The following is an 18,287-nucleotide window of genomic DNA, read 5'->3' on the forward strand; positions in this document are numbered from 1 at the left end:
GAAGCCAGTTCAACAGTGCTGTCAGCAGATAATGAGCTCTGAAGGCTGAATTTTAAAAAGTTTCAAAAGACAGTAGCAGACATGAGCATGTCTGGTTGAATTTGGGCAGGGTCTTGTGTAACAGAAGGAATAGGTGTTCACTACAGCTGCACAGATGGCATCAGTGACCTATAATTTCTGCTGTCAGATATGTCAGGTCTGCACTCTTGGGCCAGACCAGCCAGTTCAACACTAGGTCTTGAGGCTGCAGCTCTGTTTAGCTTCCAGCTTTTTCCCAGTGCTGTAGATCCCTCACTGCCCTGTCTGGGCTGCTTGAACTCTGAGGCCAACAATACTTCAGGAATGTTTTAACAACTTTCTGCCTCGTCCTCTGCACCTGCTATTGTAATATCTCAATTCTCAGTTAGCAAAAACTAAAGCTTCAGGCTCTCATACTTGCATGGAAATGTTGAAAGCATGAACCCTAAAGGCTAAAAGAAGCCAAAAGCCAAATAAAACTGTCCAGTGTTTATTTTTCATATCTTGTAAATTTAAATCAATATCATAAAACTGTTGGTACCTCAGTCCTGACAAGGGCACTTATAGGCCATTAAAAATGGCAGAAGACAAAGGGTATTTTAGTTGTTTATGCACTGTAGGAAGCAAAAAACATTTCCCATGGGCTAGTAAAGAGTCCAGGCTTTGTAGCTGGGAGTTGTAACAGCTCATACTGTCTGTGAATCATCGTTTTGGTAGGATGGAGCAACAAGTTACCAACAGTTCAGAGATTCATTAAAACCCCCAAATTGCTTGCCTAAATGAATGCACAGTCATCAGCCACTGACAAAGAGCTCAGCAACAGGCTCTGTCCCAAGCAATCACAATGCTGACAAGGTGATGCATGTTTTTAGAAGGGATTTTTAATCTCCTGATAGCAAAACAAAGTTAGTGTTATACAAACAGTACAAAGTTTACCGCAGGATTGAGCTTTAATCTCTGGTGGTTGCTTATTGACTGCAGAAGAAACAGAAGCTACTCAGTGAAAAGACCTCCTCGACATCCTGTTTGCAGGAAAACTTGAAGGAGAGGCTCTCACCCCCTGCAGCTTTCCCTGAAACCCACAGTAAGTCTGAACTGAGGTCTGAATTGGAAGACAGGACTGGGCCTGGGTTGTTTAAAATTCATGTTTATTCTGCCATGAGAGGACTTGGTTTACCTTAATGGGTTAATGATGGTTCTGACCTTTCTAAAAGTCAGAAGAGCAGAAGTTGTGACAGATGTTTTAAAGAATGTCACAATCTATATATGAAGACTTGCACTATCAGCAATGTTTGATGTCTTGAAGTCAGAGAGAGCAGGCTTGGAATACTTACACCCCCTGCTACCTAATGCCTGTCAGAGGAGACAGAAAAATACTGAAGAAATCAGTTGCATTTCTTCTTCCTCTTCCAACAAGTTCCTCATCTTGGGCTCTTTACTAGCAGAGAACTGTGAGTCCTAATTTTCAGATGCAGACACGGGTACTTCAGTCAGTGAGACACAGGGTACCTGCAGTTTGACAGGTTGCTTCTGTGTACATAACCTGTGTGTTTATCTGTGCCAGAAGTGTACAGCATGGGACACACGGGACTGATTTTGGTGAAGCTTGCAACCCTGGCTAATCTGCAGTGGGAGGTTAATCCTGAAAACTAGGATACTTACTTCTTCCTGTACATTTTTTAGAAAAGTCAGACTGAGCCACAGCTGTTTTAAAACTTCATGTTTCCACATACCTTGCTAAATTCCTATTTTAATCAGTGCCATGGAAGTAATTGCAACAAACAATTTAGAAAATTGACTCTGTCTGTGTTTTGTACATATTTCTGCACATACGGGGTTGGTTTGCTAAAACATTAATTTGCATAGCTTTTATTTCTTGCTACTTCAAAAGTATGTAAGTGCAGGCACTTTCTGGGCAGCATTTATGTTGGTTTGATTAGACATCTGGGTCACACAACTTCACTTCCATTCCCTGAAAAGCTGAGGGTAGTTCTCAGAAACATGTTTCATGTTGTGGAATTTGTTTTTTGCCAGTGTTTTCTCATGGTTTGTCCAAATTCTGTATGTTCCTTTTATAGTATATATCAATGCTCCAGCATGTAACGCAAATGCCCCGAAGATATTTGTTAGAGAAGAGAAAGGAAGATCTGTAGAAAATGCTTTGTTTTTTCCACAGCACTGGCCTTGACAGTGATTGGCACTCAAAGTCTGGACATAGTTTTACAGTGTGTTCATGCTGGAGCAGGTTAGATGTAGACTCTGTTTCCAGATTTCATGATCTTGAATTCCATCACTGTGCTCCGTAACTAATTGTTCAGTCATGGAGCTGTCCTTAGGGGTAATTTAACAAATGATGTTCTGGGACAACCTTTGAGCAGAATTAGTGGAACAAATAATGCAGCTTGTTTTAAGATGGAACTTATGACAGAATTACACAACTGAAATAGCAGAGGACCTAAAATGTCCTCTTCAGGCTGCTGTTTAGAACAGAATGAAGAGAGGCACAGCGATGCAAGCTTCCTCCTGCCTCTCATGGCTGCATCTGCAAGTTTTCTTTGTAGTAGGGTAGAGGATTCATAGACTGATGTGCAAGATAGACCGAGATAACCTCTCAGCAGCTCTTCTAAGACAGATGGCTCTAGGTTTTGTATTCAGTGACATAAGAGCCCCTGAAAGAGGGAATGACAGTTTAGGGATCTAATTTCTGCTCCATGTTATTCTTTTCTTCAAGGTCCCCTGCACCTCTCTCAGCAATGGCTATGGTGTGTCTTTCAGACTTCGAAGCTTATGCTAAGAAGTATTTACCCAAGATTGCTTGGGATTATTTTGCAGCTGGAGCAGACGACTGTACCACACGAGATGAAAACATCCTGGCATATAAAAGGTAATGTGAGGAGGAAATGAAGGGGGTTGTACGGGGACCTTTTAAACTGTTTTTGTGCAAGTGTTTGGACTTCACAAGCAAAGACACCTAACACCTTGTCCTTTCCAGGTGGGTCCTTTCCAGGGGGTCCCCAAGCTAAATGCAAAACCTGAGTGACATATATTGTATGCTCTGATGCCAGACTGAGTATGACATGGGTTGTATGAGGCTTTAGGGATGCTGAGGGTACAGGCAAGTGCTAGGGTAGGGTAGGGTACAGTGTGCTATGGTATGTGTGGCGTGACAGGAAGGGGCACGAGTAGCTATAATAGAATAAAACACAACACTGAGCTCCTTGTGAACAGCAGGAAGCCTATGTGCAAGTAGGGTGGGATTTGGGGAACATGCTGCAGAGCCTGAGGGCAGACACACTGTACAGTGAGGCCTGGTGAAGTGGAAGGCTCAGCCCGGCCGCAAGTAGAAGGAACCTGGGGATGGACAGTGGGAGAACAAGACACAGTGAGCCGAGGCAGGAGATGCAGAAATTAAGTACTGTGGCCAGTAAAGCAGGATTAATGAAAAGTAGAAGTGACTGAACTGCTGGCTGAATTGACCTCTAAAAGCAAACAGAAAGGACAAAGAGTCTTTGTTGTGTGCTGTTCTCTTCATTGGCTCACATACCTGCTTTGCAATTGGTGAATGAAGACCTGCCTTCCATGAAACTTCAGAAAACTCACTGAACATCTACTATCCTGAAGGGGTTTTTCTCCCTTACAGGATTCGTTTCCGGCCACGTATGCTGCGGGACGTATCCGTGACGGACATTAGGACTAAAATCCTGGGAACAGAAATCAGCTTTCCTGTAGGAATCGCCCCTACAGGCTTCCACCAGCTAGCATGGCCTGATGGAGAGAAAAGCACAGCCAGAGGTACTCTTCTGCTCTGGTGCCATGTAGCAAAAAGGGAGTTGCAGAAAAGCCTCAAGAAGCTGTTAGGATGACTTGAAGTGTGACTGAGAAAAATTTTCAGGCTTGAAGGGGCAAACTCTGTTCCCACTTTCTGACACCCTGCATGGGAAGCAGTATAGATGTGCTTCTTCTCCAGCTACCACCATACAAATTCAGCCCCATGGAGTCTGCTGCAAACTTAAAAAAAGGGCAGTGGACACATTTTTGGCTCACACCAAAAACCACATAAGGTTTTCAGTCCTGGGGGCTCTATATGTTTTGTGAAAGTGGTAAATGGGACTCAGACTGTGAATTCCTTGTTACTGGTTAAGAAATGTCTCCCTTGGAGAAAAAGATACCCCTTTTCACAAATTCTGTGGTGGGTTTGGGGAGCTGACCCCTAGAAATATTTTTTCATCTGTGTACACTGAGTAGATTTAGCAGTGCATTCCTGTGAGGACTCAGTCATAAAGATAAAATTCATGCTTTTTAAAAAAATGTAGTTGCAAAATGAAAGCACAGCTTGGTTAATTACCTCTCCCTTTTCTGCTTTCTTAACCATGGACCAAAAAGGGTGCATGGTAAACACAGTCACTGTTAATTCCGGGGGCACAGCTGCCCTGTGCTTTGTAGGATCACATGAAACAGGAGTTTGGGTGGTGTCTGCAAACAGTGCATGGTTTTGTACCTGATGTCTGGCAAGAATGTTCAAATCCCTTTGTTTCTGATTCCTTCCCAACCCCTCCCAAGCGGCCAGAGCAATGAACACCTGCTACATTGCCAGCACCTACTCCACCTGCACGCTGGAGGAGATCTCCGCAGCCGCGCCCGGTGGCCTCCGCTGGTTCCAGCTCTACATCCACCGCAACAGGGCAGCGTCCCAGCAGCTGGTCCAGCGGGCGGAGGCCTCGGGCTTCCAGGGCCTCGTCCTCACCGCGGATCTGCCCTACACAGGCAAGAGACGCGACGATGTCCGCAATGGTTTCTGTCTTCCTCCCCACATGAAAGTGAAGAACTTGGAACGAGCCTTTGAGGTTTGTAAAATGAGCCTGTCCTTTCATTCACTGCGCTGGCACGTACCACATGAGACAAAAACCACTGGGTAACTGCTGCCTTGGCATTTGCTGTACCGGGGCGTATCTTCTCCCCTGCTGGTTCTGCAGCATCCTGGCTTGACCTCCTGCCAGACTGGATTCTGTCTTCAAAATCCCCATCCAGCTGCCTTAGAGACACTGATCTCCACCCCCATTGTAATTATTCTCCTCCAGAGACGTGACATTTCTGGAGCTGATGAACATGTCTGTTGGCAAGTTTGATTAGTCTGTTCTAGGGCAAGGAAAGACACCAAGGGACCTGTGTATTGTTTCAGCCTGTTGTTTCCTTTTGGGTGTAGGGAGATGACTGGTCTGAGTACGGACTGCCACCCAACAGCTTGGACCCTTCGGTCACCTGGAATGATATCTACTGGCTGCGGAGCCTGACCCACCTGCCCATCATCATCAAAGGCATCTTGACAAGAGAAGATGCAGAGCTGGCAGTGAGACATGGAGTTCAGGGAATTATTGTGTCCAATCATGGAGGAAGGCAACTGGATGAAGGACCTGCCACTGTAAGTGAGAGAGCACATGTCCCACCTTTTCCCTGTTTACGGTCTGCACGTTTGCATTAACCTGGGTATCTCTGTGCCCGGGTTTGTGTGTACACTTCTGGTGGACTTGAGTTTGTCCAGTGGCCATGGATGTGTGCAGATGTACTTTAGCTTTAAACTGGTGAGGTCCATGCCCTGACAAGGACTACCTATTGAAGTATTTCCTCAGCTTCTTGGGAGGGTTCTGTAAGTATCACAGGACCCATGTAAGTGCAGATAAACTACTGGCCTACGTCAGGAAGAGTTTCTGCCTGTGTCTCCATTAGCTGGTGCAGTGCACACAAACTCCTTGCACACTGCAGCAAAAAGAAAACAAAGCTCTGGAACCAAAAATGTACAAATGAGAGCATAATGTATTCTCATTGTTCACATCTGTCAAAACATGCAAAACAATGCAGCTAGATTTAGTGAGAGGTCTGCTTGCGTATTTACAGGCTCAAGTCTAAGTGGAAATTTATTGACTTGCATGAGCCAGAAAAAGGATAACTTATCTGGAGAAAAATTCCCCTGCTTTTTAATTTGTACAAAGAAATCATGCGTTGTTTGGACGTGTGTGTATTTCACTGGCGTAATTTGGCTTCTGACAGTTTTTCCAATTGCTCTTATTTTACAGTTCTGCATTGCACGGTATCTTATGAACTTTCTTTTCTCGATTTTCTTTTGTAAAATAAAAATAGGTACCAGGGAATTCTCTTCTATTCTACGTCTAGGCTGACAATAATGAATAAAAAAAATTAATAAAACAAATGCTAAAGGCATAATAACAGAAATGGCATCCACATTTAGCTGCTCTTCTACCTTAAAAGTCGCTTTACATACACAGACAAGGAATAGATACCTAGTTGGGCTCTGCTATTCTTCTGGTGCCAAGCCTGGCTCTTGCTGAGCTAGTCCTAGAAAATTTCAGCCTGAAGGTTTTCAGCTTGACATTCAGAAAAAAAAAAAAGAAGATTAAAAGAAGGCAAAAGGGTATAAAACACTGCAGAAAAGAGCCTTTTGGCTTTGCTCTGAAGGAGAGTTAATTATGTTTAGTGCAATATCCTGCCCCTGGTTGTACTGCCTTTGGGGTCAGCATCTCTGTGTGGTGCTGCCCTGCAATAACATCCTAGGCTCTAATCCATGCTGGACTCTACAGAAAAGACCTTGGGGAATCAGGAGACCTAACCTGGAAGAAATGATTGACTGTACTACACAGCAAATGAAACTCTTCACAGATGCTTTATGGGGAGGCACTCAACAAGTGGTCACCAGGATTAAGTTGAAATGTAAGGTTAGGTAGTTTGAGGAGTAGAAGTTTGACATCAGTCTTTTTTGCAAACAGCTGTATCATTCATCATTGTCTCAAATGAAAGTAAAATATTGATTACAGTTATCCCATTGAAATTTATGTTCTAAATCTTTCATAAATCTAGTGAAAAAGTTACTTTTTCACTTATCAAAAGTGATAGCAAAGAATATCAGCATAAGCAGAGCACTGGAAAATGGCATTAAGTATCTGGGAAACAGAACAGCAAGCTGCACATTGTTCTGCAGCTCCTGGTGCTCACTATTTGTGATGCATCATCACGTTTCATTTGGAGACGGTATCCTACTAAAGCATTGCATCCCTGCCTGTCTCTTTGGAATATATCCTCCTTCTCTTGGAATCAAAAGCTGCCCTCAAGGAGAGACTGGCTGCTTCTTTGCAGATTGATGCTCTGGTTGAGGTTGTGGAGGCAGTACGAGGCAGAGTCGAAGTTTATGTGGATGGTGGAATACGAAAAGGAAGCGACGTATTAAAAGCACTGGCACTGGGAGCAAAATGTGTCTTTATTGGAAGACCAGCTTTATGGGGCCTGGCTTACAAGGTGAGTAAGGAGCTCTGAGTTCATATGCCTGCTTCTCACACTCTCCAGCACTCCTGCAACTGAAGTCACAGGGTTTTCACCAGTGCAGAATATATTTTTTAATTTTGTTTTGCTGAGTTTTAAGTGGAATCATCCCAAATTGAATGAAACCCTGACATTTCCCGTGATTTAAAAATATCACTGAATTTCACAATTTCCTGGGGTTTTGAACAAGGAGATTTTGAAGGTGATAACATTGTTTTGTGGACCTGATTTCTTGGTGTTGCAGTTTGGCACTAAAATACTGTAGGACTCAGAAAATTGGAGCTGGGCTTATTTGCCAGAAAGAGGAGTCTGACAATTTTATTTGCTTCCAGCAAATACTTGGGAACAGTACATGATTTTGATACACCAGTTTCATAGCAGTGCTATGAATTCTTCAGAAATACACATAGAACTCCATCCCACTGATGGCTGAAATATTTTGGACGAGGCTGAGCAAAACTTTGTCCTGGAGATGCCTGAGTTTTCCACTGCTATTTCAGTTCCAGCTTTGCTGCTTAGCTCCTGGCATATTTCTATGATCCAGAGTCATGAATTAGGTGTCTTATCCAGAAGGTAAACACAATATAATTAAAATTAAAATATTATTGTACTGGTTGGGTTTTTTGCTATTTTTTTTTTCTTTTTACACTCTGGATGGAACCTTTCAGAATTTTCTCTAAAAGAAAAGATACTTATTTTTATGGTCTAGAAACATTTTCTTTCTTTTAAATGGCACTCTTGTCCAGTGGTATGATTGCTGTGGATTCCAGTAGCTAGGCTTTGTGGAAGGAATTGCCTGTATCTTCTGAAAAGACCTGTAAGAGTTGGCAGTACTGTTTGTTTTGCCAGTAAACATCAAAAAAGGGCCTAAGATGAAAAAGATGTTCCTGTGAGTTGCCTGCACTTTTTCCACAATGCAAACAGAAAGGAGATGCGATTTGGGGGGGTTCAGTTGTGCTTTGGTATTGTATTCCATGGAATCTTCCTAAAGATGTATCTCAGTGGCATTACCATAGCATACAACAGAGGAAGGGCACAAACACGTGCTAACATTGTCTGCACCCAAAGCATTCATTATTGCAAGACATAAAAAGAAAATTTAAGAGAAAAAACATTTTTAATTCCTCCAATATTTTATAGGGAGATCAAAGTCTTATATACATTTTGTTGGCTTTTGAGCTTCTTGGTGTCATACAGAGAAAAACATATAGTCTATTGTTTTTAAAGATTCAGTCCAGTATTTGAATAAACTACAGTTTCTGAAGTATATAAAACTCTCATTACTTCATAAAAAACTGTCAGCATTGTAAGGCTTGACATTTTAAATAGCAAGCCCACTGGTGGGGGAAAACAGAAAGCTTAAAAAAAGAGCCAGCTACAAAATGTCAGAAGTGAAAAACAGCTTTGTTTTCTTTCCCTGTTCAGATGTATCCCAAAAGGAAAAGCATCTAAATTAATCTGTGATGAACTGAGCACATCCATCATATCATTTTAATCATTCATCTGCATGAGAGACTGGAATTGGCATGGACTTAAGGGACTATCCCAGCTCTCAGGGTGCAGGCATCCTGCAGCACTGCTCCGTGCCAGTGCTCCTTTTACCCTGACTGCTTTCTCTGTTGGGGCAGGGTGAAGAAGGTCTTCAAGATGTCTTGAGAATTCTGCAGGATGAGTTTCGCTTGTCTATGGCCTTGGCTGGTAAGTATTTTTTTGTAATGGGTGTTACAGAGGTTTCTGCATGCAAGCCCTATAAAATCAGGAGTGCGATGGATGGATCACAAAAAGGGAATCCGCAGGAGATGTGTGGGTTCTTGTTGCTATACTTGAGGAGATTCTCTGCTTCCTGTGAAACCACTTGGCATTCCAGGTGCCACAGCCATCAAGTTTGCATGGAGGGAGTGGGTTAGAGCAGCTTTGTGACCCAAGTAAAGAGATGCAAAACTCCTAAGTATAGCCAAGCAAAACTTGGAATTTCTGTTCTCCTGGGAATGGCAGCATATGTTTTTCAGGACTTACTTAGTGTTTATCAAGGTAAAATGCAACTGATTTTTTTTCTGCATGAAAAAGTCATTAAAAATGGATGCAGAGTTTTTCTCTGTGTGTTGGAGAATACAGTCTGTTGGTAATTACACATGCTTTAAAAGCCTTTGAGTCTCCTCCAAGCTTTTACTCTCACTCTGCATTTCTCACTCCTACTCCCAGCTGTACCTGCCCTGTTTGACCCCTCACCAAACAGCAAATTTGCAGAGCCCGGTGAAAACTCCAGTTTTACTCATGAACAAGTGGGTGGTGGGCACTGGAACAGGCTTCCCAGGGAAGTGGTCACAGCACCAAGCCTGGCATGGTTCAAGAAGCATTTGGACAAGGCTCTCAGGCACACGGTGTGACTCTTGGTGTGTCCTGTGCAGGACCAGGAATTGGACTTGATGATCCTTGTGGGTTCCTTCTAATGCAGGATATTGTGACAGTAAGTATGACATGCAGATCCAGTGTAGAAGTATTCAGACATCAGCATGCTCTAGCAGCCATGAACTCAAGTGGATAGCAATGTTGACTGGGAGATTGGAGCCGAAATCCGAAATCTGGTTTTATGGGCTACTTTTTCAAGCAGTAAAGATTCCTGGTTTTTTCTCCAGCAGACTTTTACAGTTCTTTACATGCAAAGGGGCACAGGATTCAGCAAGAGTAGCAGGTTGAGATCCTTTTGCTGGAGCTGTGAAATTCATTGAATCATTTAATCTTTTGGGTTGGAAAAGACCTTTAAGATCATCAAGTCCAACTGTTAACCCAGCACTGCCAATTCCACCATGAAACCATGTCCCTAAGTGCCACATCTGCCTGCCTTTTAAATACATCCAGACCTGGTGACTCCACCACTTCACTGGCAGCCTAGTCCAGTGCTTGATAACAATTTCCAATCTAAACCTCTCCTGAACACAGGATTTGAGGTGCAGCCTCACCAGGGTCCAGCACAGGGGGCCCAGCCCAGGTCCTGCTGGCCACACCATTGCTGATAGAGGCCAGGATGCCTGTATCACACCTGGGCACACGGCTGGCTCATGTTCAGCCAGCTGTCAACAGCACCCCTATCCCACCCCTATTTGACCAAATGAAATGGGAATGCCTATCTCCACCTCTGGCCACTTGGCACACAGCAAACCCTGTATCTTTCCTGTCTACATTTTTCTGCTGACTTGACTGGACCAGATTTCACCCTGCTCAGTTTATTATAAAAATAATTTTTTTCGTGTTTCTAACTCTTCTTGTGGGGGGAGTCCGGTGCCAAACCTCAAGGCTGAAGATGCCATTGAGGAGTAGAGATATCAAAGTACCAGCCTATTCCAACCTGGCTCATACCAGACTGTGATTCAGAGCAGGGGGGCTTCCGAGCTTCATCCATACACCTTTCTCTCTCACCAATGTTTCATTTATTGCAGGCTGTGCCAGTGTCTCAGAGATTGGCCAACACCTGGTTCAGTTCTCAAAGCTGTGATCAGCCTCCTGCTGTGCCCACCAAATAGAGGCAGCTCAAGCTGAGGCCCCAGCCAGACTGAAGATGAAAAAGGAGGTGCAATAAGTACCTTATAAGGCCTTCCAGAAGCTTCTGAAGAGATTAGGAAAGGCTCTGTGTTCGCACAGGCTGCACTCTGCCTTTATTGAGACCAATGAATTCCTTAAGAGTTTGGATAATTATTACTTGCTTAAATACATTACCTATGTTGGGTCTTCCTCCAAAGTTCTGCTACACTGGACAGCCAGACATGGAAAACTACATGCCCTGCTTTTTCCACTTGTCGTGCCAACACTCACTGTAACTCAATCCACACACCTCTCCTGCTCTGGGACAGTAAATGTTCAGGCTGCTATCTTTATGGAAAGACCATAGTTTGGTGTTTCCTGGATCTATTCATAACAGATATAGAAACAAGATGCATAAGCTACCAGGGACCCCAGCTACCCTTTGAAGGTGGGGACAGTTCTTGCCCACTGCTTCTAAATGCAGAGCAATGAAAGAGTGGAGCAGAGTACAACTTCTGGGGCAAAGAGCCAGCTCTCAGTGTGCAGAGCCCCTGCCTCACCCTGCTTTGGAGCTGGAAGATACCCTGGTACCCATTTCCCTGGAATGTGCCGGGGGACCCATGCTACCAAAAAGTGACCTTTTGCATAAACCCTACTTCAAATTGGCCCAAAGGAGGCAGAAGGAAGAAGCTAACCCTGTTAGCTCATTCTGTTTAGACTTTAATTTCTCTCAGAGATAACAGTGTCTGCAGTGATCTTCCAGAGGCCTTCACACAGAGGCCTTCCTCTCTGTTCCAGTAACAATAAACCTTGTCAGCAGACTGACAGCCTGGCAGATAAGACTTGGGAATTACAGCACATCACACACGTTGATGGATTCCAAGGATGTACAAGAAGAGAATGAGACAACTGGGAGTGCTCAGTCCCGAGAAGGCTAAAGGCAGGGGGAGGGGGGATCACATCGCTGTCTTTTACCACTCATTTGGATCCAGATCAGCTTCTTGGATGCGTACAGTAAAAGGGTGAAAGGCAATGGGGACAAGATGCAATGAGGAAAATTCCAAGTAGAAATCAGTGGGGGGAAAAAAATCACCATGAGGGCAGTCAGATAACTGCAACATAGGGTTTGTGAAACTTCCATCATAAGTGATATTCAGAGCTTGACTGGTCAAGGTCCAGAGCAACCTCTCTGACACTGCTGTGAGAAGAGGTTGGCACAGAGATCTCCAGAGGCTCCCTTTAATCTGAATTGTTGGGGGATATCACAGAATCATAAAATAAGAGCTGCACATGAGATGTGTACTCTGCCATACCACTGTGCTGCCATGATCAACTACATGGAGCTGCAGAGGCAGCACATGTATCTCTGTGAAAGGCTGCAAGAAAGCATTTTCTGAGAGAAAAGCAAAGATATTTGGTGAGTGAACTTAAACTAAGACATCACAGGGTTCAATCAGGCTGAGTCTATTTAACAAGCCCAGTTTTTCCAAGACATTGAGAGTTTTCTGTGATCTGTATTAGGCCTGTGCCAATGCTTACCAAAGTTTTATGCCCCCTTGTCTGCACCCTGTTCTGCTTTTTGTACTTAACTGTTGTGAATACCTCTGATACACATTCAAGCAAGGTTAAACCTTACAAAAAACTGTCCCTGAAGATTGTAAACATGTGGGTTAAGGAGCAATCAAACTCTGCTGCTTCCTTGCATCCCTGGAGGACAGGACAGAGAATCAGTCTACTTACAAGGGTAGTTTATCTACAAAATGGATCCAAATATAAACATTTTTCTTTGGCATATGATGCAAATTTCTCCAGCCTTTAAATATATGATTCACCCATCAAGTTCAGCTGAGGAAATAGTAAAGGGAAAAGGAGATAAAGTTTTGTTTCTACTTAATTGCCCGACCTATGTGCTCTCTAATATAGCAAAGACTACTACCAGAAGGTTTTTTTGATCTTGGAGATAATGTCTGAAATGTTTACAATCACCTTTCTATTTCTACCAAATAATTTTGGTAGTACTGAAATAGGAGATATTTTCTTTGTCAGATTTGAAGACACAGAAACACTAAAGCCCCTTAAGGTGGTTTTCTTCATACCTTGATTAAAGTGTCTTACAACTGTTCCCCACTATAAGAAGTTCAGAATCTGGTGCAGGACAGTCGTCCAAAGGTTAATTATTTAAATCTTGTTCCCTCTTGTCAATGTATAATTAGAAGAGAGGAAAATGTTTCCAGGAGGGAACAGTGCCCCCCACCCTGAAGGGCAGAAGTTTTCCTTGAGTAAATCTACAGCTTAAAATACAGCCTCTCTCCCAGAGCTGCCACCATGTAAGCATTTTGAGCTTACAGGCATACAGTGGTAAGAAACACATTAATTTTCCACATCAGAAGAAACATGAATTTTTTTTTTCTTTTTGTGTGTGTGTGTGTCTTTTTGGTCACAATTACTCTATATTTTGAAATCAAAAGGTCCAGTTAAGTAATGAGCATGCTTTTTCTTTTCCCTGCTTCAGTTCTCATCACTCTGGGCAACAGGGCAGACTTTAGAAACCCCTTTCCTGAATTAAAATTCTTTCTGGACAAAAAGATGTCTTCTCCCATTCTCAATCCTGGATAGCCTGATTGATTGCAAAATTGTTTTACCTGATTCCATAATAAACAGCATTGCAAAAGTACATGTTATCCTATCTAAAACTTCCATTCCTTGCAATGTTATTGCATATAATCATTCCAGTACCATGATACAGTTTTTTCCTGATGCTGCTGGGAATTTTCCCTTCACTGTTTCTCTTTCTGTTTTCTCCACTACACTCCCTCCCAGTCCCTTTTTCTCCTTGTGACAAGGCTAAGAAAACACATTCTCTAACACCTGCCAGTCATTGCCCCAAAGTTTCTGTCACAGTAAGCACCAGTAAAGTCAGAGGAGCAACACTGTTCCTGTGCCAGCAAATCAGGGACACAGCCAGGATGGGACATGGCATTGCACATACACTAAGCTATCCACTTAATCCATGTATAGCATTTCTCCAACACACCCCAAAATGTACAAGCTCTGATTTTCTAAAATTATGCTCTTAGTCATGCAGTCCATTCTACAGCAAAATATCAGATTGTGGCAGCTTTGTTTTATAATGAAGTCAAAGAGAAGGAAGACAAGAACATAGTTAAAAAATGTCTATGCCTCAACACCGAATGCAGCGTTGGTAAACTTTTTAGATACTGCTCAGTTATATTTTAGTCTGCAAGTCCCCTGCCTGTGCAATAACTCTGAAGTTTATCAAGTTGTTCCTGGTGGTCTGGGGTCTGGTGGACTTTGGCCTTGTTGCTCACTGGCACCAGTCTGGGGTGTACAGCCCATTCCAGCATCTGCCTCCATGTCCTTTGGGGAGCACCAGAGCCAGTCTTGTCTGCACAGGAGGAGCTGTCATGCCACCCAGCAACCCCACCAGCAATGTCAACAAGAAACAAGGGGTGAAAATGTTGTCTGTAGGTGAGACTGCAGGAAGCACCAGTAGGTCTGAGCTGGAATTGAGCAAATTGCTGCTGTCTGACCACTGACATTCACAAACAGCAGTTCAGATGAAGGCTGCTATGTAGTGATGTATCAAATTCCCTCAAACTAAACCAAGCATTTGTCCGAGTAGTACCTAAGAGGACAAAAGAACAGCAGCAGTAAATCTCCCTACAGTCCCCTAAGCAGCACTCATATTCTCATAGAAGCACTACCCCTGCTAAACTTGGTTATTCTAACAGGCAAGCTTGGTGTAAGAGAGCATTTTCTATCCTAAGAGGCTGTGTGGTGTTGTCTGGTTTTATAATGCCTCTTTAAAGCATTTTATTTCCTTTCTAAAAGCAAAAGGAAGCCCTGTTTCAGAGAATGCTGCTTGCAGCATCAGGCTTTAGCCAGTTATTTTTCCTTTGAAAGTGCACAAAATTAATTTGCAGCAGCTTCTGATAAGAGCATACAATGTCAAGGTCTTGACTGTGAAAAGCCAAGGAAAGAAGCACTGATAACAATTTTTTTAAAGCTTTGTTGGGGTAAGGAACAGATTTTCAAGGATGCTGAGACTGAAACAGTTGCCAAAACTTCATCATCTGTGTCAGCTAGAAACCTTTCTCCCCCAAAAGAAATGGTTTTGCTTTCTTCCTGTCACATGCAAGCCCAGTTTTGCTCTAAAAAAGTGTGGCATGCTTCTTCTACAGCTTTTCTCCAGGGCTGTCTTTAATGAGTGAACAAAACCCATGATAGAATAAAAAAAGGAGCTTAGCAGTTAGTGGCACGAATGGAAACAAAGCATTTTTAGAGATCCATTCCAGCTATGCCCCAAATCAGGGATCCCTTTTCCAGTGATTTCAGCCTAGTTAATGGTGTTGCTAGATTTCTTCTTTGCAACTCAAGGCCTTTTCACTTAAGGCAGCTCCCTATTTATCTTCCTTCTTCAGCAGGGATGTCAGCCTATCCCTGTGTGTGAGAGAGAGAAAATACAGCTGCAGTCAGCGTGTGCTGACAGACCCAGGAAGGCAGAGCTGGCACTAGGAGCTTCAGGCTAATGCCTAAGCCCTGCTCTGGTCTCACACTAGAAAACAGTTTTGAAATGGAGTGAAATGCCAGGGAGAAACACCTGGGTATTTTCCCTGCAGAGACACAAACAGCCTGACTTTTACTAGGTACTCTTGCACAAGACATTTCCAGAGGTGAACCTTTCCCTCCTGCAGCTTGAATTTAACTCTGATGGTACATTAAACAATTTCATCACTTCAAATGCCTCTAGTATACTGAACAAATACATAATCCTGGGGCTTAGGTTTTGATCTCACACAGAGAGAGTGAGAAACCCATGTTGTAATGGGGAAGCCCAGTACACCCAGTATGGAAGCCCAGAAAATATACAGCACTAGAGTCTACTCCTCAAACCACTCTAAATAGCTTGTCCTGCTATTTGTATTTAATTTTAATGCTCCCTACCTTCAGTATTGGCACAATTTTGCACAAGGAAATGCAGCTAGAGAGAATTATCAAGATGAGGGTTTATTCTCTGAGGATTTAGGGATGCAGGACCACATCTAGGCTCAGACCTCACTGCATCCAGAGCCTTCCACTTCGGAGGGAGTGGTGTGGAAGCATCACATTCTTTTGCAGCAAAGGAGCCATTCAAGAGGGAGGGGAGCAAAATGACTGAGGTGGTGCTCTGCAGTATATAAATACAGGCAAATCTCCCCCACAGTCTTCTGAGTGCTAGAGAGGTGGAACTGAGACCCAAGGCAGACTTTTGTGGGAAACCTTTGTGGGGTTTGTTTGGCATTGAAGTTGTTTTTGAGCATTTTCAGATTTGTTAATTTAATTGGTTTGTAATGATTTGTAAAAATTTTTTCTTTGCATGGGAAAAATGTAGACTACTTCTGAATAGGAATAACTAGCAAAAGTAAAATATGCTTAAAAAATTGTTTGATGTAGGGATTAAAGTTTGTTTTTCAGTAGTGTCTCCTTCTGGTAACACCCTTTGATTTGTAAAGTCTCCAGAAGTTGATGTCATATGTTCATTCTCTCAGGCAGGAGGAGAGCCAGCAGGAGAACCAAGCTCAAGACACAGTGAGTTCACCACCAAGGAGCAACCCAGAGCAATGTCCCTGGCTGGGGTAAGCTGCCTGGTGACAGGAGCAGGAGGATTTCTTGGCCAGAGGATTGTGTGCTTGCTGCTGGAAGAAAAGGAGGCGCTGACTGAGATCCGACTGCTGGACAAAGCCTTCAGCGATGAGGCACTCGGCAGATTCGACAGTAAGTGCCATTCCATGAGGACTGTGTGTGCAGCTATGTGTGTTGCTGTCCCACGTGGGGAGCCTGGAAGCCTTTACCTCTCATCCAAACCAGCTTTGCAGATAGAGGTTTTATCTCAAGGAAGCCTTGCTTTATCCCTCTCTCTCCCCCCAGCACAAAAATAGGGTGCAAAATACGAAAACAAGAGTGTTCTTGTCAGGCCCTGAGGCTTCTTTATGCTGTTCATGCAGTAAACAGGCTGTCTTAAACCTGACTTCTATCACAACAAAACCCACAGAGCAAAATTAGTGCAAAAATCTCACACTTCTTCTTGGGGGAAAGGGAAATGCAAGCATTGCTATACTGTGCTGGGCTCTGGTATGCCAGACTAAAAGGCAGTGACAAAGTTGTGCGTACAAATTCTAATGGTTTTCTTCAACCTGTGATTAATTAGATTAATAATGATCTTCTGGCTGAGAGCTGTGGTGAGGTATTTTTAAAACTGCTTTTGTTGGTAACATTATTGCAGTTTCCTGTTTAAGCAAATGCTAAACACAGAAGAGACAGGACCCATTTGCAAAGTGCACGGCAGGACTCTGCCTTCTTGAATGGACTGGAGACAGCACAAGTGAGTGATGTGCCCAGTGTCAGAGACAGTCTGTGGCAGGGAAAGCATCTCAGAGTGTTTAATTTTAAATGTCCTGTTTATTGAGATACTGAGCACATCTATAAAAAGGCACATAGGGGGGCTAAATTCAGTCAGGTTCATAAGTCCTTACATTATATTTACTTGACAATAACTTCCTCCATCATATCTTCGCTGCAAGGCTTCTTCTCTACAGGCAGCTATATGGGAACCCTTGAGGAATATCTCTGTATGATTTGCTAAAGTGCCTTGATCACTCTATAGAGCATTTAATTGTCATCAAGGAATAGCAACAGTGCTCCAGAAACGTGGTACAAATTGCACAAGCCTTTATCATGGTTTTTTACAACTCAAACTTCTTCCTCATTAAATCTGACAGCATTTCACTGAGGATTTCTAGATGCCCTTGAGCCTTGCAGCAGCCCTTCCTGCTCTGGGTTCCAGAGAGTTTCCACAGAAACAAACCCAAAACCTGCAGCTACAGTAGAGGCTGAAGCAGCAGGACTGTGTGTGTGGTTTAGCACTGATGCAGCAGTGCAGAGGCATCTACACTGTTCTAAACCAGATGAGTTTTTTGGGGATAATGGAGCATCCTGGGGAGTGAAAACAATTGCTTGTGTGGGCACAAACTTGGCTGAACTGCAGCAAAGGTTTTGATGGTTTTGGGGTTTTTGTTAATAGGCAAGTTCTATGCCCTTTTTCCTTATCCTCCCTTCTTCCTCCACTGAGCACTGCCCACACACCCCCTCTCCTATTCTTTTAACATTCCTTCTGCCTATCTGAGCAGTGCAGGAGGTAGGGAAAAATCAGTTACCAAAGCCTTTTTTACCCTATTTACCCAAACAGGTAGTAGGGACCATAGATTGACATTCCAGATGTGTTTAAACAGATTTGAACTCCTGCACTTTGACTGGCAGCTCCTCTGTCTGTATCAGCCGTTGTGGTTACATCTCTTCTAGTGTCCTGCCAGTCCCTGTGCTCGGGACTACCTGGAATGTTTCCCTACCATTCCCTTTCCAGA

The 18,287-nt window shown here is 43.4% G+C and overlaps 2 protein-coding genes across 6 annotated transcripts in view; both read left to right on the forward strand.

Moving 5' to 3' along the window:
- Positions 1-859: 859 nt before the first annotated feature.
- On the forward strand, positions 860-16,496 carry HAO2 (hydroxyacid oxidase 2). 5 transcript variants are annotated; one of them, XM_017731985.1, is made up of 9 exons: positions 868-1,102; positions 2,750-2,902; positions 3,659-3,810; positions 4,579-4,862; positions 5,222-5,437; positions 7,165-7,323; positions 8,976-9,045; positions 9,756-9,814; positions 10,785-11,693. In XM_017731985.1, the coding sequence occupies exons 2-9, from the start codon at positions 2,772-2,774 to the stop codon at positions 10,866-10,868; spliced, it is 1,155 nt and encodes a 384-aa protein (XP_017587474.1). In that variant the 5' UTR covers positions 868-1,102; positions 2,750-2,771; the 3' UTR covers positions 10,869-11,693. The 5 variants fall into 5 exon arrangements, with proteins under 5 accessions (XP_017587473.1, XP_017587474.1, XP_017587476.1 ...); XM_017731984.1 differs by lacking the exons at positions 9,756-9,814; positions 10,785-11,693 and adding an exon at positions 9,550-9,746 and having other exon boundaries at positions 860-1,102; XM_008631796.2 differs by lacking the exon at positions 9,756-9,814 and having other exon boundaries at positions 879-1,102.
- Positions 16,023-18,287, forward strand: part of LOC103613933 (3 beta-hydroxysteroid dehydrogenase/Delta 5-->4-isomerase-like) — a 10,572-nt gene continuing 8,307 nt past the window's right edge. Inside the window, exons 1-2 of the mRNA XM_017731983.1 lie at positions 16,023-16,046; positions 16,416-16,641. Of these exons, the coding sequence (XP_017587472.1) occupies positions 16,038-16,046; positions 16,416-16,641 (235 nt within the window). The 5' untranslated portion in view covers positions 16,023-16,037. The remainder of the gene's footprint in view (positions 16,047-16,415; positions 16,642-18,287) is intronic.

Source organism: Corvus brachyrhynchos, unplaced genomic scaffold, assembly GCF_000691975.1.
Source record: "Corvus brachyrhynchos isolate BGI_N302 unplaced genomic scaffold, ASM69197v1 scaffold3, whole genome shotgun sequence".
Lineage (NCBI taxonomy): Eukaryota > Metazoa > Chordata > Aves > Passeriformes > Corvidae > Corvus > Corvus brachyrhynchos.

Bases quoted from the DNA above. Each gene is read 5' to 3' on its own strand.
- HAO2 (XM_017731984.1), top strand. From the start codon at position 2,772: ATGGCTATGGTGTGTCTTTCAGACTTCGAAGCTTATGCTAAGAAGTAT. The intron at 2,903-3,658 runs GTAATGTGAGGA...TCTCCCTTACAG, and splicing joins AACATCCTGGCATATAAAAG to GATTCGTTTCCGGCCACGTA. The intron at 7,324-8,975 runs GTGAGTAAGGAG...CTGTTGGGGCAG, and splicing joins TATGGGGCCTGGCTTACAAG to GGTGAAGAAGGTCTTCAAGA.